General features: G+C 36.9%; 1 protein-coding gene across 3 annotated transcripts in view; it reads right to left on the bottom strand.

Moving 5' to 3' along the window:
- The window catches only part of ATF6 (activating transcription factor 6), a 197,304-nt gene that overhangs the window by 154,116 nt on the left and 20,497 nt on the right, over positions 1-22,691 (bottom strand). For 2 of the 3 annotated variants that reach the window (XM_017515079.2, XM_037733668.1), the window contains exons 5-7: positions 15,844-15,973; positions 15,069-15,272; positions 2,562-2,782 (exon numbers count right to left, since the gene is read on the bottom strand). In XM_017515079.2, the coding sequence (XP_017370568.1) occupies positions 2,562-2,782; positions 15,069-15,272; positions 15,844-15,973 (555 nt within the window). The remainder of the gene's footprint in view (positions 1-2,561; positions 2,783-15,068; positions 15,273-15,843; positions 15,974-22,691) is intronic. The other variant, XM_037733669.1, reaches the window with a different exon arrangement.

Genomic DNA, 22,691 nt, shown 5'->3' with positions numbered 1-22,691 from the left:
GGCTAATAGACCAACATATAACTAATTGGAATATGTTTAGAGATTCTAAAATGGGTCAGTGGCATACAGTGATGATTGCCAACATTAAAATGCTTATTATTCAGATGGTAAGCCTAAAAGTAGAAAAAAAAAAAAAAGGCAGAGGGGTGCTCTTCTGGTTTTTAAACACAATGACTGTATCAAAAAACCTTATGTTTAAAAGAAACCTTTCTATATTTTTCCTGCACCTGTTCCAGATAACTCTTCTGGAATAAGCAGAACAATTCTATTTTCCACATAACAACCTTCCTTTCCTGGAATATGGTTCCCCAGGTCTACTTTTCATTCTCTCTTCAGTCTACTGAATCATTGCCACCCATAAGCCACTCTACCTATGTACATCGTTTCTAGACACTCTCTCTATCCAAGCTATGCTTTTCTGGACTTTTCCATGATTAGGATGACTTAGATTATGTTAATATTTTTTAACAACAGTGATATACTTTTGACCTATGCATTTTAAACTTCTAATTAGTCTTTATCTTTTTTCATCTCTAAAAATATTTTATAAAAATTTTTTAAATCTCCTAACATATTACATAAAGGCAGCTTTGGATATTTTCTGTTGTACTTTCATTTGGAGGTATTATACAAGAAACATTCAAGTTCATAATTTAAAGAGTATTAAAAAGAAATTTCAAGGGATTATTTTTTAAAAATCATTTTTCATCATTCTTAACCTGGTTGGTCTCCTATGAAAACCATACTCTTTTCTTATTGGTCACACAACTTTTTAATTGAAAATATCACAGATAATTTTTGGATTTTTGTTATTGTCATTTTTTTAAACATTGTAGAAATTTTTCCATGCACCACAAGGAGAGAAAAATAAACACCCAGATTCCATGATTATCAACATTTTGCCAATCCAGTTGCCACCTCCACCCTGTGCTCACCGCCTTTCTATTAGCCGGCAACACATTGTTTCATCTTCAACTGAAACACACACTATGCATTAGAGCCTATAATACAAAATGCCATAAGCATTTTGCTTACCTCTTCTAGTCCTCAAAACAAACCAACATAACAGTCAAGCCTAATCCTGTATTATCCATGGTCTCTAGTCTCATAGCAACACTAATTTTCCTATTCCATGTCTTGACATGCATTGTTTTCAATACCTATACAAACGATGGGACTCTTATTCTAGAAATTGGATTTTCTACTTTCACTGGACAATATTCCTGTTATGAATTTTTACAATATTGCTGGCTGAGATTACTGTTTATGCAACTGCGGAGCAATTTTATAATTAAATGGGTCACTGACATGTTGCTTAATAAATTCTGGTAGATAGATCAGACAGTAGTCTGATAAACAACCTTGCATTGACTCACAGGGTTTTAAAATTACTTTGCAAAAGCATTCCACCTAAAGAAAGGATGACGTAACAATATTAACAACTAGTAGTATCCATTTTTATCTTAAAGAAAACATACAGACTTTGCTTTCCCAGGCATAATTTTAGAGAATCCACTGTTTGACTGTTCAACTTTAACATTCATGGCTGGGTGCCGGTGGCTCACGCTTCTATTTCCAGCACTTTGGGAGGCCGAGGTTGGCGGATCACAAGGTCAGGAGTTTGAGACAAGCCTGTCCAATATGGTGAAACCCCGTTTCTACTAAAAAGTACAAAAATTAGCCAGGCATGGTGGCGCATGCCTATAGTTCCAGCTACTTAGGAGGCTGAGGCAGGAGAATTGCTTGAACCCAGGAGAAGCAGGTTGCAGTGAGCCCAGATCATGCCAATGTACTCCAGCCTGAGTGACAGAGTAAGAAGTCGTCTCAAAAAAAAAAAAAATCATTAAATTTTAGGACCAATGTGTTCAATTACTGTTTAATACATAACATGAGCTATTTTCAATCATTTTGAAAGACAGTAAGAGTTGGCAAGTGCAGTAGCCGGCTTTAGCGAGTGACAGATCTCAGGAAACTATGTGATTTATAAATTATAAGAAATCCCTACAACATGCTAGAAAATTTAAAGGTTTGCAAAAATGGGAAAATACCAAATAATCACTAAGAAACAGAATTCCTAAGAGTAGCAAGTCATCATTATGAAGTAGTGAAAACCCTTCAAAAGGGCAAGAAAGAAAGCTAAATATAAAACCTTCCTAAAAAGTAGTCTATAGACTCTTATCTGAAGAGTTACTAAAACATTCAATAAGGAAACATGAAAGAATCTGTAAAATTCTAGTGGATGACTGGGTTGACAGTGTAGGGGCTTGAGGAATGTAATAAGAGGGTTGGTTCTAAAGAAGGAGTAAAGAAGACGGAGGTATGCATACTTTGCTTTTCATCAAACCACTTAAGACTTTCAGAAACCTTTTAGCTTAGATTCTAACATAGTAAGCCTTACCCTAATTTTCCTCCAAAGACTAGAAGTGCAATTTAGCACTCTCTTTTATTTGATATAATATAAGCAGCTCTAAAAAAACAAAAGCAAGGCAACGAAAACAAAAGGTGTTTTTTGTTGGTTTTTACATCAGGCATTAAGAGAAGCACCAAGTTTCAAAACTTACATCTGAACCCACATTTCTCATGGTACTCTGAAGGACAGGTTTAGTCACGGAAAGTTTTCCATTCACTGGGCTGTTCGCTGAAGGGGCTGGTACCACATTCACCATGTGATTAGGTAGCTGTGTGACCCCCCCAGCAACAGCAAGGACTGGCTGAGCAGAGGGCAGAACTCCAGGTGCTTGAAGTTGTACCACAGTAGGCTGAGACAGCAAAACCGTCTGACCTGCATTAGAAAAAAGAACAACAATCAGAGGGTGCACAACTATTGTGGCAGGGGAAGTAGCTTATATTTAGGTCTCTTCTTCAGATGTAATGGGTAAGATCAACACCAAGGGATTTGGCACCATCAAGGTAAACACTGGATCAGTAGCAGCACATGCTTATGGTAACTTTATTGTGTTTTTAATGGCACCAACTACATTCATCTCTTTGGGTTATCATTAACAATATACTTTAACTTACTTTCTTATTTATCTTTGTCAACTAAACAACTATCAAATTTGCTGTAATCCCTAGATTTCTAAGAATTAACCTCTGAAACTTAGTGCTAAAAGGATTTGACTTATAAATAACAAATCTTTTACACTGAACATGGAGAACCAAGTATTCTAAATTAATAGGATTTGCAAATGCATACAATACCAAAAATATATGAACTAGAAGGAGCTAAAGGCCAGGCACTGTGGCTCACACCTGTAATCCCAGTGCTTTGGGAGGCCAGGAGTTTGGGATCAGCCTAGGCAACATAGTGATATCCTGTCTCCACAAAAAAAAATTAAAAATTAGCCAGGTGTGATGGCATGTGCTTCAAGTCCTAGCTACTCAGGAGGCTGAGGCAGGCAGATCCCAAAAAAAAAAAAAAAAAAAAAAGAAGAAAGGACTACAAATACCAAAAATTTAAAACCATTTGAGATTAAATCTTAGCTAACAATCACATAAAGGTAAACATAAAGATGTGATTTAAAATAGTCTGTAGATGATACCAGCCTTTTCCCTCTTCCCCCAAAAAAATGGCCTTCAATTCTTCTGAGTCTTCACATGTATGATTATTTTAAATTTATGTGAATCTGAGAATTAGTAGAGGTTGAACATCCTTAATCAAAAAACCCAAAATCCAAAATGCTCCAAAATCCAAAATTTCTGGAGTGCCCTTATGACTCCACAAGTGGAAAATTCCACATCTCTGGTCCCAAGTATTTTGGATAACGGATACTTAATCTGTAATAATGACAATGAAGATGATGTTGTTAACTCGGCAGAAAAAGTGCCTATAGATGACATGGTAAAAACGTGTGATGGGCTTCGTGAAGGACTAAAACAGCATGCATTCATAACAGAAAAAGAAATCGTGTCAGTTTATAAAATCAAAAAGAGATTTCTAAGACAAAAACTACTGTTAATGAGGCAGATGACTCCATAAAAAACATTTTAAAAAGTCATCCAGCAGAATAGTCCTTATCCCTAGAGGACCCACTTCCAGTCTCTCAACTGCTTCTGATGTTTCTTCTCACTTGAAGACATGAAATACAGTGTATGGTAAGCTTTGAATGAAAACATACCATCAAAGGCAGAGACTGAAAGCTGCCATTTTTTGTTGTTGCTGTTGTGTAGTAGCTGACACTAGTATTCTGGTGATTCTACTGTCCTGCCTAGTTACTCTGCGCACATTATTTTTCCACTGTATTAATGGTATGTCATAATTTTTGTTAAGTTCTTAGGCATGAATTTGTGACTAAGAGTAAGAAAATGATTGCTTGTCAGTAGCATATGAATTCACAGCCAGGAATAATGGTGGTGCCACACAACTACTGATTGTCCACATGAGATCGTCACACCTGTGCTTTCTGATGGTTCAATGTATGTAAACTTTGTTTCATGCACAAACTTATTGAAAATATCATATAAAATTACCTTCAGGCTATGTATATAAGATAGACATGAAACATAAATAAATATCATGTTAGGCCTGGGTTCTGTCCCCAAGATATCTCATTATGTATATGCAAATATTCTAAAATCCAAAAGTACCCAAAACCTGAAACACTTCTGGTTCCAAGCATTTCATTTAAGGGATACTCAACCTGTACCATTAACCTAAAGACTTATACAACTCATAACACTAATCTATTAAAATTTTTACTTGCCTGCTAAGTGTTTCCTTTCAGATCTGGCCAGATTTTTATAAAGTGTTGAAAACCTTGCCTAACATCCACAGCTGCTTGAGCCTATCCAACAAAATGAAGGTACTAAAATAACTGGCAACTAAAACCCCATATAAATTTGTAATTTGTTTAAGAAAAAAAAGCATTACACTTGCAGACAGGTTGACCCATGTAAAACTCAGCTTAGTATTTCAAAGGATCGGGGAAAACTAAAAAACAAAATAATGCTTCAGAACACCTGTTTGTCAAGAACATCTGTCTTGGCTAAAGAAATCACTTTCAAAAGTGAAGTCTTTGTTTCAGATGGCCTCAAAAACACACTGAAAGTAGCAGAATTCAATAAATAGCATTTTACCCCAGATAAGTAAGAAGATCTAAAAATAACCTCATAGATTTGGAGTAGATACAATGCATTAACACTTGGGCATAAATGATTACACATTTTTACCTTCTCATTTCCCCTTGGACTTAGTTTTCCCCCCAACTTTTATTTTAGATTCAGGGGGTACACATGCAGGTTTATTATATGGGTAAACTGCATGTCACAGGTGTTTGGTGTACAGATTATTTCATCACTCAGGTAATGAGCACAGTACCCAACAAGTAATTTTTCGATCCACACCCTTAGGTAGCCCGTTATCTATTGTTCCCTTTTTATGTCTATGTGTACTCAATGTATAGCTCCCACTTATAAGAGAGAACACGTTGTACTTGGTTTTCTGCTCCCACATTATCCCACATTAATTATCTTAGGATAATAGCCTCCAGCTCCATCCATGTTGCTGCAAAGAATCTGACTTCTTTTTTATGGGTGTGTAGTATTGAATGGTGCATATGTACCACATTTTCTGTATCCACTTCACCACTGATAGGCATCTAGGTTGCTACTGCAAATAGGTCTGTGATGAACGTATGTGTTTGTGTGTGTCTTTGTATTTCCCCTTGGGAATACAACCAGTAAAGGGACTGCTGGGTCAAAGGGTAGTACTACTTTAAGTTCTTGAGAAATCTCCAAACTGCATTCAGTGGCTGAACCAATTTACATTCCCACCAGCAATGTATAAAAGAGAAAAGCATTCCCTTTTCTCTGCAACCTTGCCAGCATCTGATATTTTTTGACGTTTTGATAGTAGCCATTCTGGCCGATGTGAGATGGTATCTCACTGTGGTTTTGATTTTTATTACTCTAATGATTAGTGATGTTGGGCATTTTTTCACATGCTTCTTGGCCATATCTATGTCTTCTTTTGAAAAGTGTCTCTTCATGTCCTTTGCCCATTTTTTACCGGAGCTGTTTGTTTTTTGCCTGTGAATTTGTTTAAGTTCCTGTCAATTCTGGAGATTAGACCTTTGTCGGATACACGGTTTGCAAATATTCCCTCCCATTCTATAGGTTGTCCTTTTACTGTGTTGATAAGTTTCTTTTGCTGTGCAGAAGCTCTTTAGTTGATTTTTATTTACTTATTTTTTTTTAGACAGAGTCTCGCTCTGCTGCCCAGGCTACAGTGCAGTGGCCTCTGCTCACTGCGCCCTCTGCTTCCTGGGTTCAAGCAATTCTCCTGCCTCAACCTCTTAACTGGGATGACAAGCATGCGCCATCACACCTGGCTAATTTTTGTACTTGCAGTAGAGACGAAGTTTCACCATATTGGCAGGCTAGTCTTGAACTCCTGACCTCAAGTGATTCACCCCTCAGCCTCTCAAAGTGTTGGGATTACAGGTATGAGCCACCACGCCCAGCCTCTGTAATTAGATCCCATTTGTCAATTTTTGTTTTTGTTGCAATTGCTTTTGAAGTCTTCATCATGAAATCTTTCACAGGGCCTATGTCCAGAACCATATTTCCTAGATTTTCTTGTAGGGTTTTTATAATTTGGGGCTGTATATTTAAGTCTTTACTCCATCTTGAGTTGATTTTTGTATACAGTGAAAGGAAGGGGTCCAGTTTCAATCTTCTGCATATGGCTAGCCAGTTATCCCACCACCATTTATTGAACAGGGAGTCCTTTCCTCATTGCTTGTTTTTGTTGAAGACCAGGTGATTGTAGGCATAAAGCTTTATTTCTGGGTTCTCCAATGTAATCCATTGGTTTATGTGTCTATGTTTGTACCAGTATCATGCTGTTTTGGTTACTATAGCCTTGTGGTACAGTCTGAAATCAGGTAGCCTGATGCCTCTGGCTTTGTTCTTTTTGCCTAGGACTGCTTTGGCTATTCAGGCTATTTTTCGGTTTCATGTGAACTTTAGAATAGTTTTTTCTAATTGTGTGAAAAAATGTCATTCATAGTTTGATAGGAATAGCATTAAATCTGTAAATTGCTTTGAGCAGTATGGCCATTTTAACAATATTGATTCTTCCTATCCATGAGCATGGAATGTTTTTCCATTTGTTTGTGTCAGCTCTGATTTCTTTCAGCAGTGTTTTGTAATTTTCACTGTAGAGACCTTTCACCTCCCCAGCCTGCTGTATTCCTAGGTACATTATTCCTTTTCTGGCTATTGTGAATAAGACTGCATTCTTGATTTGGCTCTCAGCTTGGACAATACTGAGATATAGAAACGTTGCTTATTTTTTACATTGATTTTGAATCCTAAAACTTTGCTGAAGTTGCTTATCAGATCTAGGAGCCTTGGCCAGAGACTATGGGTTTTCTAGGTATAGAATCATATCATCTGTAAAGAGAGACAGTTTGACTTCCTCTCTTCCTACTTGGATACCTTTTATTTCTTTCTCTTGCCTGAGTGCTCTGGCTACAAATTCCAGCACCACGTTGAATATGAGTGGAGAGAGTGGCATCTTTGTCTTGTTCTGGTTCTCAAAGGGAATGCTTCCAGCTCCTGTCCATTCACTATGATGCTGGCTGTAGACTTGTCATAGATGGTTCTTATTTTGAGGTATGTTCCTTTGATACCCAATTTGTTGAGGTGGACTTGGTTCTTTTATGACGTAAAAACTTACAAAATGGAGAAATTACTCATTAGCAGATATAAATATGCTTAGGCCAAATATGCAAATAAAAATAAGTAACACATAAACTACATAGCATATGACCAAGTGTTGGGTTTTAATAACAATAAGAAATTACAGTCAATCTGGCACTAGGAAAATATATATTCATGATAATGTAAAAAACCAAGGGTTCCCAAGTGCCAAAGTCATAGCCAGAGCAATCAGGCAAGAGAAAGAAAGAAAAGGCAACCAAATAGGAGAGAGGAAGTCAAAGTATCTCTCTTCCAGGTAATATAATTCTACACTTAGAAAACCCATAGTCTCTGCCCAAAGATTCCTGAATATAAGAGCTCACTTTTAATATAAACTTATATCATGGTCACCCAAAATCATCAAGGTTGTCCTTTCAGTTTCTGTGTACTGAGAAAATATATGATGAAAAAACACTGCTAAGATTTTAGTGAAGATTTAAAATAAACTTGGAGTTTATTTATTAATCAGAAGTATAGCTATTAAAATTTGAAGAACTGTACAAAGATATATGAAACAAATTATTTATTTGGTCTACAGAAAATGCTTGCTTCAAGTATGGATTTATAGATGCTTTGCAGAATGCCATAAGGCTGCCACCCCCATCATCCAAGCCCCAGGGTCCACAGTCTACAAATAGAGAGCCACTGACTTAAACCAATACTTTGAGAAGAGTATTATAGGAAGCAATGTCCTATATCCTCTAAGTTTAAAAATTATGATTAAAAGACTCCCTCCCCCAAAATTAAACACTGTTCAGGGAACTTTGGGACTATTTTAAAGACAGAAGATATTTCTTGTCTTCTGCTACCTTGCTTGTTTGCTCCTGCTTCTCTAGTTCTTTTAATCGTGATGGTAAGGTGTCAACTGTAGATCTTTCCTGCTTTCTCCTGTGGGCATTTAGTGCTATAAATTTCCCTCTAAACCCTGCTTTAGCTGTGTCCCCCAGATTCTGGTACATTGTCTCTTTGTTCTCATTAGTTTCAAAGAACTTATTTATTTCTGCCTTAATTCTGTTATTTACCCAGTAGTCATTCAGAAGCAGGTTGTTCAGTTTCCACATAGCTGTGCGGTTTTAAGTGAGTTTCTTAATTACACTGTGGTCTGAGAGACTATTTGTTATGATTTCCATTTTTTTGCATTTGCTGAAGAGTGTTTTACTTCCAATTATGTGGTCAATTTTATAATAAGTGTGATGTGGTGTTAAGAAGAATGTATATTCTGTTGATTTGGGGTGGAGAGTTCTGTAGATGTCTATTAGGTCTACTTGGTCCGGAGCTGAGTTCACGTCCTGGATATCCTTGTTAATTTTCTGTCTCATTGATCTAATACTGACAGTGAGGTGTTAAAGTCTCCCACTATTATTGTTTGGGAGTCTAAGTCTCTTTGCAGGTGTCTAAAAACTTGCTTTACGAATCTGTGTGCTCCTTTATTCGATGCATATATATTTAGGAAAGTCAGCTGTTCTTGTTGCATTGATCCTTTTACCATTATGTAATGCCATTCTTTGTCTTTTTTGATCTTTGTTGGTTTAAAGTCTGTTTAATCAGAGACTAGGATTGCAACCCCTGCTTTTTTCTGCTTTTCATTTGCTTGGTAAATATTCCCTGATCCCATGTGTGTCTCAGCTCATGAGACGGATCTCCTAAATACAGCACACAGATGGGTCTTGACTATCCAATTTGCCAGCCTGTGTCTTTTAATTGGGGCATTTAAGCACGCGTGCGCGCGCAAACACACACACTATATATATATATATTTTTTTAATATATATAAAATATATGTATATTTTATATATATATATATATATATATATATATATATATATTTTTTTTTTTTTTTTTTTTTTTTTTTTTTTTGAGACGGAGTCTCACTCTGTTGCCAGACTAGAGTGCAGTGGCACCATCTCAGCTCACTGCAACCTCCACTTCCTGGGTTCAAGTAATTCTCCTGCCTCAAAGACTCCTGAGTAGCTGAGACTACAGGCACGTAACACCACACCCACCTAATTTTTGTATTTTTAGTAGAGACAAGGTTTCACCATGTTGGCCAGGATGGTCTCATCTCTTGACCTCGTGATCTGCCCGCCTGAGCCTCCCAAAGTGCTGGGATTACAGGTGTGAGCCACCGCACCTGGCCCAGCACGTTTATATTTAAGGTTAATATTGTTATGTGTTAATTTGATTCTGTCATTATGATGCTAGCTGGTCATTTTGCTCATTAGTTGATACAGTTTCTTCATAGTGCCAATGGTCTTTACAATTTAGTATGATTTTGCAGTAGCTGGTACCAGTTTTTCCTTTCCATATTTAATGCTTCCTTCAGGAGCTCTCGTAAGACAGGCCTGGTGGTGACAAAATCTCATGTCTGTAAAGGATTTTATTTCTCCTTCACTTATGAAGCTTAGTTTGGCTAGATATGAAATTAAAAAGTGGGCAAAGGATATGAACAGACACTTCTCAAAAGAAGACATTTATGCAGCAAACAAATATATGAAAAAAACCTTAACATCACTGGTCATTACAGAAATGCAAATCAAAACCACAATGAGATACCATCTCACGCTAGTTAGAATGGTGAACATTAAAAAGTCAGGAAACAACAGATGCTGAAGGAATGTGGAGAAACAGGAACACTTTTACACTGTAAGTGGGAGTGTAAATTAGTTCAAGCATTGTAGAAGACAATGTGGTGATTCCTCAAGGATCTAGAACCAGAGATACCATCTGACTCGGTAATCCCATTACTGGGTATATACCCAAAGGATTATAAATCATTCTACTATAAAGACACATACACACATATGTTTATTGCAGCACTATTCACAATAGCAAAAGACTTGGAACCAACCCAAATGCCCATCAATGATAGACTGGATAAAGAAAATGTGGCACATATACACCACAGAATACTATGCAGCCATAAAAAAAGATGAGTCATGTCCTTTGCAGGCACATGGATGAAGTTAGAAACCATAATTCTCAGCAAACTAACACAGGAAGAGAAAATCAAACACCGCATGTTCTTACTCATAAGTGGCAGCTGAACAATGAAAACACATGGACACAGGGAGGGCAACATCACACACTGGGGCCTGTCAAGGGGTGCTGAGCTAGGAGAGGGAGAACATTAGGAGAAATACCTAATATAGATGACAGGTAGATGGGTGCAACAAACCACCATGACACATGTATATATTTGTAACAAACCTATACATTCTGCACATGTATCCCAGAACTTAAAGTATAATAATTTTTAAAAAAGAAGACAGAAGAGGTGTAAACATAAAGAATTAAGTAACTCATAAGAAAGAATCCTATTTCTAACTACAGTTACAGATTTAAATCCCTGGCAGATAACATGTACAGAGGACTTTGTAATATTTCTTAAACTAATTAAGAAAAATAATCCAAATTTGTACTGCCAATTGTGTAATTATCACTGTCTCCTTGCTGAGAGGACTGCGTCACAGAAAGAAGGAGATGGAAGAATACCAAGGCAAAGCCTGTGTACCAAATGTGGCTTGAGTCCTACTACAAAGCCATTGCTGCTTTCTTTTTTTTCCATTATTGTACATCAAGCCTTTTCATCCCAGAGTACCTAACTATCCTCAAATTACTCAGCATCTAAATCCGGGATCCCCTAAATACTCTAGGCATGTTTGGGTTCAAGACAGAATGAGGGGAAACAACTAAATTTTTATTACAATATGTTCAAGTGAAAGAACAAAAAACTCTCATGGTGACGTACTAAATGCTGACCAGACCATGAACTACAATGCAAAGAATTGTTTGGGGCCTTAAATAGCAGCTGAACATAGTTACCACTGTTCCTAGTGTGGAAACAGTTAAAAAGGACATTCCAAAGGCTGTTTATCCATTTCAGCATACTCAAAATCTGGCATTACATGCAAATCCCCCTTAATGAAACATGGCTGGATTCAACGCCATATATTTTTTGACTATGTGTGTGTGACTCACTGATTTTGATAGTTCTTTCTTTTCAACTTTCTTCAAAGATTTCAAACTATATATCAAACACTTACTGAATGCCTACTTTGTCTGAAATCACATAGCTGTGTGACTTTGGGCACATAATCTGTGCTTAGTTTTCTCATCTGTAAAATGGAGATATTAGAACCTATCATCACAGAGTTGACATAAGGATTAAATAAGATAATGAGTTTAAGCACTTAGAAGAGTTTCTGGCAAATAGTAAGAACTTACATGCAATTATTATTGTTATTAATCTCCTTTTCTGTATAATGGCTTCCATAAGGACACTGCATGAGTTATTAATTTGCTAGTTATCACAGTGACTGTTATTTAACTGTTTACGTAAATTTAATTCCCCAATTAAAGTGTAGAATTCTTGAGAGCCAGGACTATATATTTTTTTAAAGGCAATACAGTATAGTGGTTATTTACATAGACTTTGAGCCAGACCACCTGGGCTCAAGTTCTGGCTTCATTTCTTATCAGCAGAGAGATCTGGGCAATGTATTTTACTTCTATCTCCCATTTCAAAAATTTTCACCATCATCTACCCAAAAGGCCCCAAGATAGAAAAACGGAAGTTATCCTAGTACCTTCCTCTCTATCCTTCCACATGATCCAATCTCCATAGAGATTGGATCCAATCCAATTACCAATCTCTATAATTCTACACTTCTAATATCTCTACTCTCCATCCTGGTTCTCTACTTGCATTGAATATTTCAGGCTTTCATCATCTCTGGTCTACACTACTCAAAACAGTCTTAAAGGACATGGAAAACTGAGAAGTAGACGCAGTCATAAGTTGTTGCTGGTTGGTAGAAAATGGTGACCAAAAAAAACTAGGAAAAACAAGAGAATTCAAAGGGCAATGCCAGATTAGTTGAGCTAGAAGAAGGGATTTATAGAAAAGAGTAATATTATAAAGTTAAAAAACTAAAACAGAAGGCCAGGCACGGTGGCTCATGCCTTAATCCCAGAGCTTTGGGAGCTCAAGGTGGGCTGATCCCTTGAGCCCAGGAGTTCCAGATCAGAGTGAGCAATATAGTGAAACGGTGTCTCTATTAAAAAAACAAACCAACAAACAAACAAAAAACTAAAAAACTAAACTAGAGCCAAATTGTGACGAGTTTTACACTCCAAGCTAGAGAATCTGAGTCTTAATCCTGTGGCAATACCTCTTCTTTTTCAATGGTAAAATATTTACTACAGTATTAACATGATTAACTGTATAATGCCTTGCCTATACTTCCCTTCCTCCTCCTTCCTCATTCTCAAATATACCTTAAATCTATATGCTATTATAATAATACCACATCTTCAGATTGTACTATAAAAACTGACAAGGTGCCAGGCGTGATGGTTCAGGCCCGTAATGCCAGCACTTTGGGAGGCCAAAGCGGGTGGATCACGAGGTCAAGAGATCGAGACCATCATGACCAATATGGTAAAACCCCGTCTCTGCTAAAAATATAAAAATCAGCTGCGCGTGGTGGTACATGCCTGTTGTCCCAGCTACTTGGTAGGCTGAGGTAGGAGAATCGCTTGAACCCAGGAGGAAGAGATTCAAGTGAGCTAAGATCACACCACTGCACTCCAGCCTGGTGATAGAGAGAGACTCCATCTCCCAAAAAAAAAAAACAACAACAAAAAAAAGATGTGTAGTGAGAGCATGGGAGAGAAAATCCAAGAGTTAATGGTAAAATTGCAAATGACTGAAATGACTGTAAAAAAAAAAAAAAAAAAAAAAAAACAAGGTGCTGTTCCTCATATTAGCACATGAGAACAAAAAAATAAGTACAGTCTTCAGGAAAGTACTGAAATTTCAAATAATATGTAATTCAAGTTTCTGGAACTGATAAACTGCTCAGAAAAGAACAGTCTGTCTTCTTACTATAGGAAAGATCTTCCCTCACTCAAACATAGTCAATGATCTGCTAGGGGCAAATTCTTAGGAATAACCCTGCTTTGCACACTAGTCATATATTAATATCAGACTTTTTGTATAGGTGTATTTTAATAGTTTATGGGAACTGTAATGAGTTTCTTCATTAGTTTAAATTCTTAGCCTTTGGGAAGGCGCAGATCCTTATAAGATCTTAATGAAGGTTTTGGAGACTACCCCTAGAATAATCCACATATGAATATACATTAAATCCTGCATTTTATTTCAAGGAGTTCATGAACCCTTAATACACATTTATAAATCACAAGACTACCTATTCTATAGGATTACTACTTTTCATATGGAAAAGGCAGCAGTTTTGACTCTGTACTGAGAGGGCAGGCATTTCAAACTGTTTTTCTGTTTGTTTGTTTATTTTTGGTGGGATTTACTGATGAATTTTCACTGATCTTCCATTCTCCTCTGTAGGTCTTCTTTTTATCAACGGCATATTGTCTATGACCATGTAATAGAGCAAAGCTAAGAGTATCTGGAAGTTAAATTTATCAAATTTACCCTCATTAAAACTATGCTCCAAAAAAATGAGCTAACTAGTCACAATTAGAGATATGGTCATAAAAGCAAATGTAACATTGGTGTTCATTTACAACCCACAGCCCATTGTCGCCTAGTCATATTTGGTGCCAACAAACCAAATCAAGAAAAGAATGCTACACAAATTTTCTTGTATTCAACGTATACAGATATTGGTATGAGTACAATGATGACTAATCTACCTAAGAGATCTCCATATGCAAATGACTCCCATATCTTAATAGTACCAAATTCTCAGACTTGAACTTCTTTGAATAATGACCTAAACCTCTTGTAGAATCACAAGTATATGATGCCATCTGGTGGATAAAATACAGAAATGCACAAATTCTTAGCTAAATGAAAGCAGAGCTCAGGTCTCCTTGTAGCCACCAAGTCAATATCCTGTTTACTAAACCATGCAGCCTCCTGAGAGTTAAGGGCTTGATTCTATTGCTATAACACACCTGATATGGACCCTATTATTTTAAACACTCCTTAAAAACAAAAGAAGTTCACAGCCACAAAAATCTGGCTGACCTGAACTCTGACCTTCAACTAGCTAAAAATTTGTTTGTTTCTGTATTTTAGCTGAACTTCAACTAGCTAAAAATTTGTGTGTGTCTGTATTTTATCCACCAGAATAAAATAGCACCAAGAAAGTGTCCCAGATTTTCAAAATAACTATCAGATGTAACTGGTCTGGAGAGCTATCTACCTTGTTATGACAGGAACCACACATTAGTCATCTCTGCAACTTTCTCAGAACTAAAGACATTCCTGACATACCGCATGTGCTCAGAAATTATAACCCGAATTAAAACAAATCATATGACACAATCCTAACTGCCCACCAAATAAACATACACAGCCTTAAATTCTGCTCAGGTACCTTTAGTGGGTGCAGGTTGTAAACTGATAATTGGCTGCTGCTTTGCCAATGGCATAAGTGTTGGTACTGTCTGAATAATGATGGTTTTTGCTGGAACACCGGAGTTTGTTTGCGTCTTGGGTGCTGCTGGAAGCAATAAAGGCTTGGGCTGAATCGAAGGTTTTGAATTCACCTGAATTTTTTTCTTTGGAGTCAGTCCATTTTCTGGAGAAAAACCAGACAAACCACAAGTCAACTTGAAGGCAATTACGCAAGCCCTAAAAAACAGATTCTGTCACACACCTTTCTCTACACATTATCTTAACTTCTGAGTAACAATCCTTAACTGGAGTTTAAGCATAGCTACTATACATATACCTGAATGAGCTGAAGAAAAGTACTTAAACTGTTACCTTCTTTTATAACCAAGCTGCAGTTTGGGGAATGGGACACACTAACTGGTAAAGGAGAATAGCTAAAATCACAGAATAAAGCCCAGAGATTAATAAGGTAACAAACATCAGAGTTGAATGGCCCTCCATTCAGTTATCTTTAACTGAAACTGAAATCTCTCCTTAAAATGATGGAGTCTGAGTCTATTTTAAAGTACCTTTCACCTAAAAAGACAGAGACAACCAAAGATTATTTCTCCCCTTTCCTCTCCACAGTAATCACTCACAATAAACAAAACAGCCAGCTTAATAAACACATACTTAATCTGGCATTTTCTTCAAAGAAATGGAACCTAACCTCAATCTGAAATAGAAATAACAGAAGTTAGGAGACAGAGTAATACCAGTCTTGTTCCTAGGACTAGTGACAGGCTTATCTTCCTTCAGTGGCCCTGCTGAAGAGGGACTATTAGAGCTTTCACCATACAAGGAAAGGGGAGACATCTGAGAAGTAGAAGACAAATCCAACTCCTCCTGTAGCAAAATAAAAGCAAAAATTGATGAGTACAATCCTTAAGCAGCAAATTGCACAGAAAAAGAGGAGACCCATATATAAACAGAAAAACACTTCAGGGTAACTTCAAGGGAAAGGTATACTAGAAACTCTATCTATATATATATATTTTTTTTTCCATTTATTTTATTGCATTTTAGGTTTTGGGGTACATGTGAAGAACATGCAAAATTGTTGCATAGGAACACACGTGGCAGTGTGATTTGCTGCCTTCCTCCCCATCACCTACATCTGGCATTTCTCCCCCTGCTATCCCTCCCCAGCTTCCCACCCCCCACCGTCCCTCCCCTATTTCCCCCCAACTGACCCCAGTGTGTAGTGCTCCCCTCCCTGTGTCCATGTGTTCTCATTGTTCAACACCCGCCTATGAGTGAGAACATGCGGTATTTGATCTTCTGCTCTTCTGTCAGTTTGCTGAGAATGATGGTTTCCAGGTTCATCCATGTCCCTACAAAGGACCCAAACTCATCGTTTTTGATGGCTGCATAATATTCCATGGTGTATATGTGCCATATTTTCCCTATCCAGTCTATCGTCGATGGGCATTTGGGTTGGTTCCAGGTCTTTGCTATTGTAAACAGTGCTGCAATGAACATTCGTGTGCACGTGTCCTTATAGTAGAACGATTTGTAATCCTTTGGATATATACCCAGTAATGGGATTGCTGGGTCAAATGGAATTTCTATTTCTATGTCCTTGAGGAATCGCCACACTGTCTTCCACAATGGTTGAACTAATTTACACTCCCACCAACAGTGTAAAAGTGTTCCTATTTCTCCACATCTTCTCCAGCATCTGTTGTCTCCAGATTTTTTAATGATCGCCATTCTAACTGGCGTGAGATGGTATCTCAATGTAGTTTTGATTTGCATTTCTCTGATGACCAGTGATGATGAGCATTAAGTACCAAGTGACTATCAGCACAAGCCATCAATACCGAAGGAAAAATAACTCAAAATGCAGAGTAAGTCTATGCTATCCTGTTATATTAAAGATACAATCGTTTCTACACTTCTTTGCACAAACTACACACACACACAAACTTGGTTTGTAGTCGATTTGTTTCTACATTTCTTTGCACAAACTACACACACACACACACACACACACACACACACAAACTTGGTTCCTAGTCACACATTCAGTATCACTATAAGGTTGCAGTTAAAATGCCAATATCCTTTCCCCATAATCTCTTTTAGTCTTAAAAGAATATCAAAAGCAAAATAATTTTATTTTTATCCTTTTCTATTTTGCAATACTGCCTTTGTTTTAAATGTTGTAAAAGAAAGATGCGTGAATGGAGCAGTGCTCTTTTTTTTTTGAAACAGAGTCTTACTCTGTTGCCCAAGCTGGAGTGCAGTGACGCAATCTCAGCTCACTGCAACCTCTGCCTCCCGGGTTCAAGCGATTCTCCTGGTCAGCCTCCTGAGTAACTAGGACTACAGGCGTGTGCTACCACACCCAGCTTTCACCATGTTGGCCAGGCTGCTCTCGAACTCCTGACCTCATGTGATCTGCCCACCTTGGCCTTCCAAAGTACTAGGATTACAGATATTAGCCACCCCGCCCAGCCAGCAGTGCTATTTTCTTTAATTTAGTGAGTGAATTCATAGTGATTGAGATACATAAATGTAACATTCGAATTTTCCCGAAGTCTTTTAATATTCAGTGAGTCTGTCTTATTTTGTTAGAATAAAAAGAAACACAGGATAAAAGTAGCAATTCAATTCAGACAGAAAAGATGGTATGTATGATCAGGCAATAGACATGATCTCTGCTTCATACCATCTTCAAAATAATCTATAAGATTATAATATAAAAAGAAAATTTAAGAGAATACTTGTTTACTCTCAGGATGTTGCAGACCCTCTTATATCAAAACACCCAGAAGCCATAAAGGAGGAAAAAATAGATTTGAACAAATAATAATTAAAAAATTTAACAACAAAAACTAGACTCTAAACAAAGTTAAAAGATACATATTGGGAGAAAATGTTTGTGAAAAACAAAGGGCAGGAACAGCCATTACACTGAAAAGGAAATGCAAACGGTAGCCAAAGGCAAATTTAAACTTTTTTTTAATCACAAGAAAAATTAAAACAACCTGGAGAGGATATGAGAGAAAGAGACACGGTCAGTCTCACTGGTGAGAGTGAGAACTGCATCTTCATTCATCCTTAACACCTACTCAGCACGAATGCTGAGCAATATGTGGAGTGTATTAAAATATATTTCCGGGCCAGGGGCGGTGGCTCACGCCTGTAATCCCAGCATTTTGGGAGGCTGAGGCGGGTGGATCACGAGGTCAAGAGATCGAGACCATCCTGGTCAACATGGTGAAACACCGTCTCTACTAAAAATACAAAAAATTAGCTGGGCATGGTGGCGCATGCCTGTAGTCCCAGCTACTCGGGAGGCTGAGGCAGGAGAATTGCCTGAACCCAGGAGGCGGAGTTTGCAGTGAGCCAAGATCGCGCCATTGCACTCTAGCCTGGGTAACAAGAGCGAAACTCCGTCTCAAAAAAAATAAAATAAAATAAAATAAAATATATTTCCAAGAAGCCAAAGAGTACAAGAGAACATGGGAGGAGACTATTCACTTCATGGCCTTTGACTGATGCTTAAAAGATATTTGAAAAAACTCGACAAGTATTTCTCAACAAAATCCTAGAAAACAAGGATTAGAGGAATATTTTCTTAATATTAAAAAGCTATGAGTAATTATACAGCCAAAGCCAATGCTGAATGCATTACTATTAAAGATTTAAAAAAAGATACCTGCTTTTTCTGTAATTCTAGTATAACTACACTAAAAAAAGGAAATTTAAAAAAACATTAAAACAAAAGACAGAGTGCCTTTTAGCAAGGTAATATGCTATGTACAGAAGCACTTGTAACAATCCGCTGGAAAAAAATTTTGACCTTGAAAATACTGTATTAATACTCACTTAGAAAACATAATAAAAAATAAATATTTCAAGCCAGGCACAGAGAGACAAACATCACATGTTCTCACTTATTTGTGGGACCTAAAACCCAAAACAATTGAAATCATGAACAAGAGTAAAAGGATGGTTACCAGGGGCTGAGAAGGGTAGTGAGAAGCTGGTAGTGAGATGAGGATGGTTAATGGGTTAAAAAAAAAAAAAAAAAAGAGCTGGGCGCGGTAGCTCATGCCTGTAATCCCAGCACTTTGGGAGGCCAAGGCGGGTTGATCACAAGGTCAGGAGTTCAAGACCAGCCTGGCCAGGATGGTGAAACCCTGTCTCTACTAAAAATACAAAAATTAGCCAAGCATGGTAACAGGTACCTGTAATCCCAGCTACTCGGGAGGTTGAGGCAGAGAATTGCTCGAACCTGGGAGGTGGAGGTTGCAGTGAGCTGAGATCGTGCCACTGCACCCTGGGTGACAGAGCAAGACTCCGTCTCAAAAAAAAAGGAGAAAGAAGAAGACATACTCTTTAATAGCACAGCAGGGTGACTATACTCAATAAGAGCTTAACTGTACATTTTAAAATAACTAAGAGTGTAACTGGATGGATTGTTTATAACACAAAGGATAAATTCTTCAGGGAATGGATACCCCATTTTCCATGATCTAATTATTTCACATTGCATGCCATGTCAAAACATCTCATGCACCCCACAAATATATATGCCTACTATGTACCCAGAAAAATTACAAATAAAAAAGATTTTTAAATAAAACAAATAAATAAGTATTTCACTCACAATGGTAATAACAATTACAAAATACCTAGAAATTTTCTAAAGAATGTGCAGGATCTATATGAAGAAAACTACACAACTGAACTAAGAGGCATAAAAGAAGATTTGAGTAAACAGAGAGGTACACAAATATTGTTGAATAGAATGATTACAAATGATTATAAAGATAATACAGTTAGAAAAACTGGCTCGCTTCTAGAGAGAAAATTAAAACTAGATCCCTACCGAACACCACATATTAAAGTGAACTCTAAGAGTATTAAGAAACCTAAATGTGAAAGGTAAACCATATAGTTAACAGAAGAAAATGAAGGAGAATATCTTTGTGACCTAAAAACATAGAAGGACTTCTTAACAACTTCAAAAATAAACCATAAAGGAAAAGAAAAAAAAGATAATCCTAAGTAATTCAAAATTAACTATTTATACTTAATAAAGACTACAAAGTTAAGAGGTAACAGAAAGGGAAAAGATGTAGGCAATGTCTAAATCCAACAAGAGTTTACTACTTCAAATATACGAGGAATTCCTACAAGTAAACAGGAGGACAACAACTGAGTAGAAATACTAGGCATATATCCTAAAGGACTTCTCACATGGGTCTGCAAGGGAACATTTTTTAAAATATTCATTGTGGTGTAGGTAAAATGCAGTGAATGCATACTTAAATGTTGTACAGAGTTAGATAAAACAGATTTGATGTACACAAAGCAAAGGACAGGAAGAAACAATATATAAAGGAAAAAGAATGCAAAAAGCTCATAAGAATCTAAAGAAATGTTGAATACAATAACCAAAGAAATACAAAATAAAACAAAGTAAAAGCAAACAACAACAAAACATATTGTGCCATGGGGCAAAAATTAAAGCCAGACAATGCCAAGCATCAGAAAAGTCACAGGGATCCTCAGGCACTGCTGCCAGCCTACAGAGTACTATGATGATCCTTGAGAGCAATATGGAAGCACCTGTCAAATTAAATACCTGCACATTCGACCACCCAGCAACTCTAGGCATAAACTGGATTTCCCACGAATCCACAAGGAAATATTTTTTTAAATATTCATTATGGTGTAAGTAAAATGTAGTGAATGCATACTTGAATGTTGTTCAGAGTTAGATGCAACAGATTTGATGTACACAGAGCAATAGGAATTGATCCTAAAAACACTGTGCTGATTTTTAAAAGTAAATAATACAAAGATATCTACTATATCATTTACATAAATTTAAAATACATGCATATAATTGAAATCAGATGAACTTTATAATAAACTGCACTAGAATAATCCTTTTGATATTCATTTGGAAAAACATAAAATTGGGTTTGTATCTCATATCATACACAAGGGTAATTTCAAATAGATCAGAGATCTAAATACTAAAAAGAATATCTTATGATAAATACATATTCATTGTCACTTAGAAAAAAAAATATTCTTTCCTGAATAATTTTATCCTACACCACTAGATGAGGCAAAGCAAGACCATCACCCATGCAGAGAAGCAGCCTGGTGGAATGTCAGGGTCCAAGAAGGGTAGAGGGGGCACTGATATGGCAGGCAGCCTGGCATGAGGAGTCAGAGCAGAGTGAAGATGGCATCCACATGGGTCGAGACAGCCTGGTGTAAGATGTCAGAGACCAAAGGAGACATGTTAAAAGAACATAAGAACTGGTTTGAAGGGATCCTCACTGGCAAATCCAGGACAATGTAAGATCAGAATAAATAATTATAGTAATGGATTATATATCTGTTGGATAAAATAAGAAATGATGAGTCCATACTGATATTAACAAATAAATGAACAAATAAAAAGTTCTATAAGGAACAGGATATTTTTACATAGTCTTAAAGTACCTTCCACAAAAAATATTTATAGCAAAAAGAGAAAAAGCAACTTCGCAATGGAATAGGTTAGCAGACACCATCTCTGAAGTGATCAAAGTGAACATCATCGGTATTAGAAAAAATCAGAATTGGGTCATCAAAAGTAAACGAGAGGGATACAGCACTTCTGTCACATTCCTGCTACAGATATAAAACCTGAATCTGATCCTAAGGAAACAACAGACAAACCCAACTGAGAAATATTCTTCAACCAGCCCCTAATCCCCAAAAGTGACAAGGTGAAGAAAGTCAAGGATTAATGAAGAACTGTTTCACACTGAACAAGATTAAAAAGACTAGACAACTATATGCAATGCTTGATTCTGAACTGGATCCTTTTGACAGTCTACAGGACACCTCTGAGATATCTGGCACAATTTAAATGAGAGCTGAAGGTTAGATTATAGTAACATATCAATGTTTATTTTCTGATTTTGTGCTTGTATTATGGCTATCTAAAAAAATATCTGTACTTGTAGGAAGTAGACCCTAAAGTATTGGAGTGATAGGGCATTGGACTGGCAACTTACTCTCAAGTGCATAAGGGAAAAACAAGTTATTTGGAACGTACTCACAACACTTTTGTGAATTTGAGATTGTTCCAAACAAAAAAATTAGCATAAACAAAAAATAAGAATAAAAATATGAATGAATTATAACCTCTGAGTGGTAAAAACCTTCCTTTGAGTGACAAAAAAAGAGGCAATGAAAGAAAAGATCAATTATTTGGCTATAGAAAACAGTATACCTGGGGAAAATAAACACCAGAAATAAAGAGACAAAAGAAAAATTGGGGAAAAAATATTTCCAGCTTATTCCACAACTAAGGACTAATAACCCCAATATATAATAAAGCACCTAAAATATTAAAGAGAAGACCAATATAATTCAATTAAAAAATGAACAAAAATTTGAACTGACAGTTCATCTAAAAAAGAAAAAGAAATGTAGCCCAGCGCCGTGGCTCAAGCCTGTAATCCCAGCACTTCGGGAGGCCGAGGCGGATGGATCACGGGGTCAAGAGATCGAAACCATCCTGGTCAACATGGTGAAACCC

Source organism: Cebus imitator, unplaced genomic scaffold (genome assembly GCF_001604975.1).
Source record: "Cebus imitator isolate Cc_AM_T3 unplaced genomic scaffold, Cebus_imitator-1.0 Scaffold541, whole genome shotgun sequence".
In the NCBI taxonomy this organism is placed as follows: domain Eukaryota; kingdom Metazoa; phylum Chordata; class Mammalia; order Primates; family Cebidae; genus Cebus; species Cebus imitator.
This window is presented reverse-complemented; position numbering and strand designations above follow the sequence as displayed.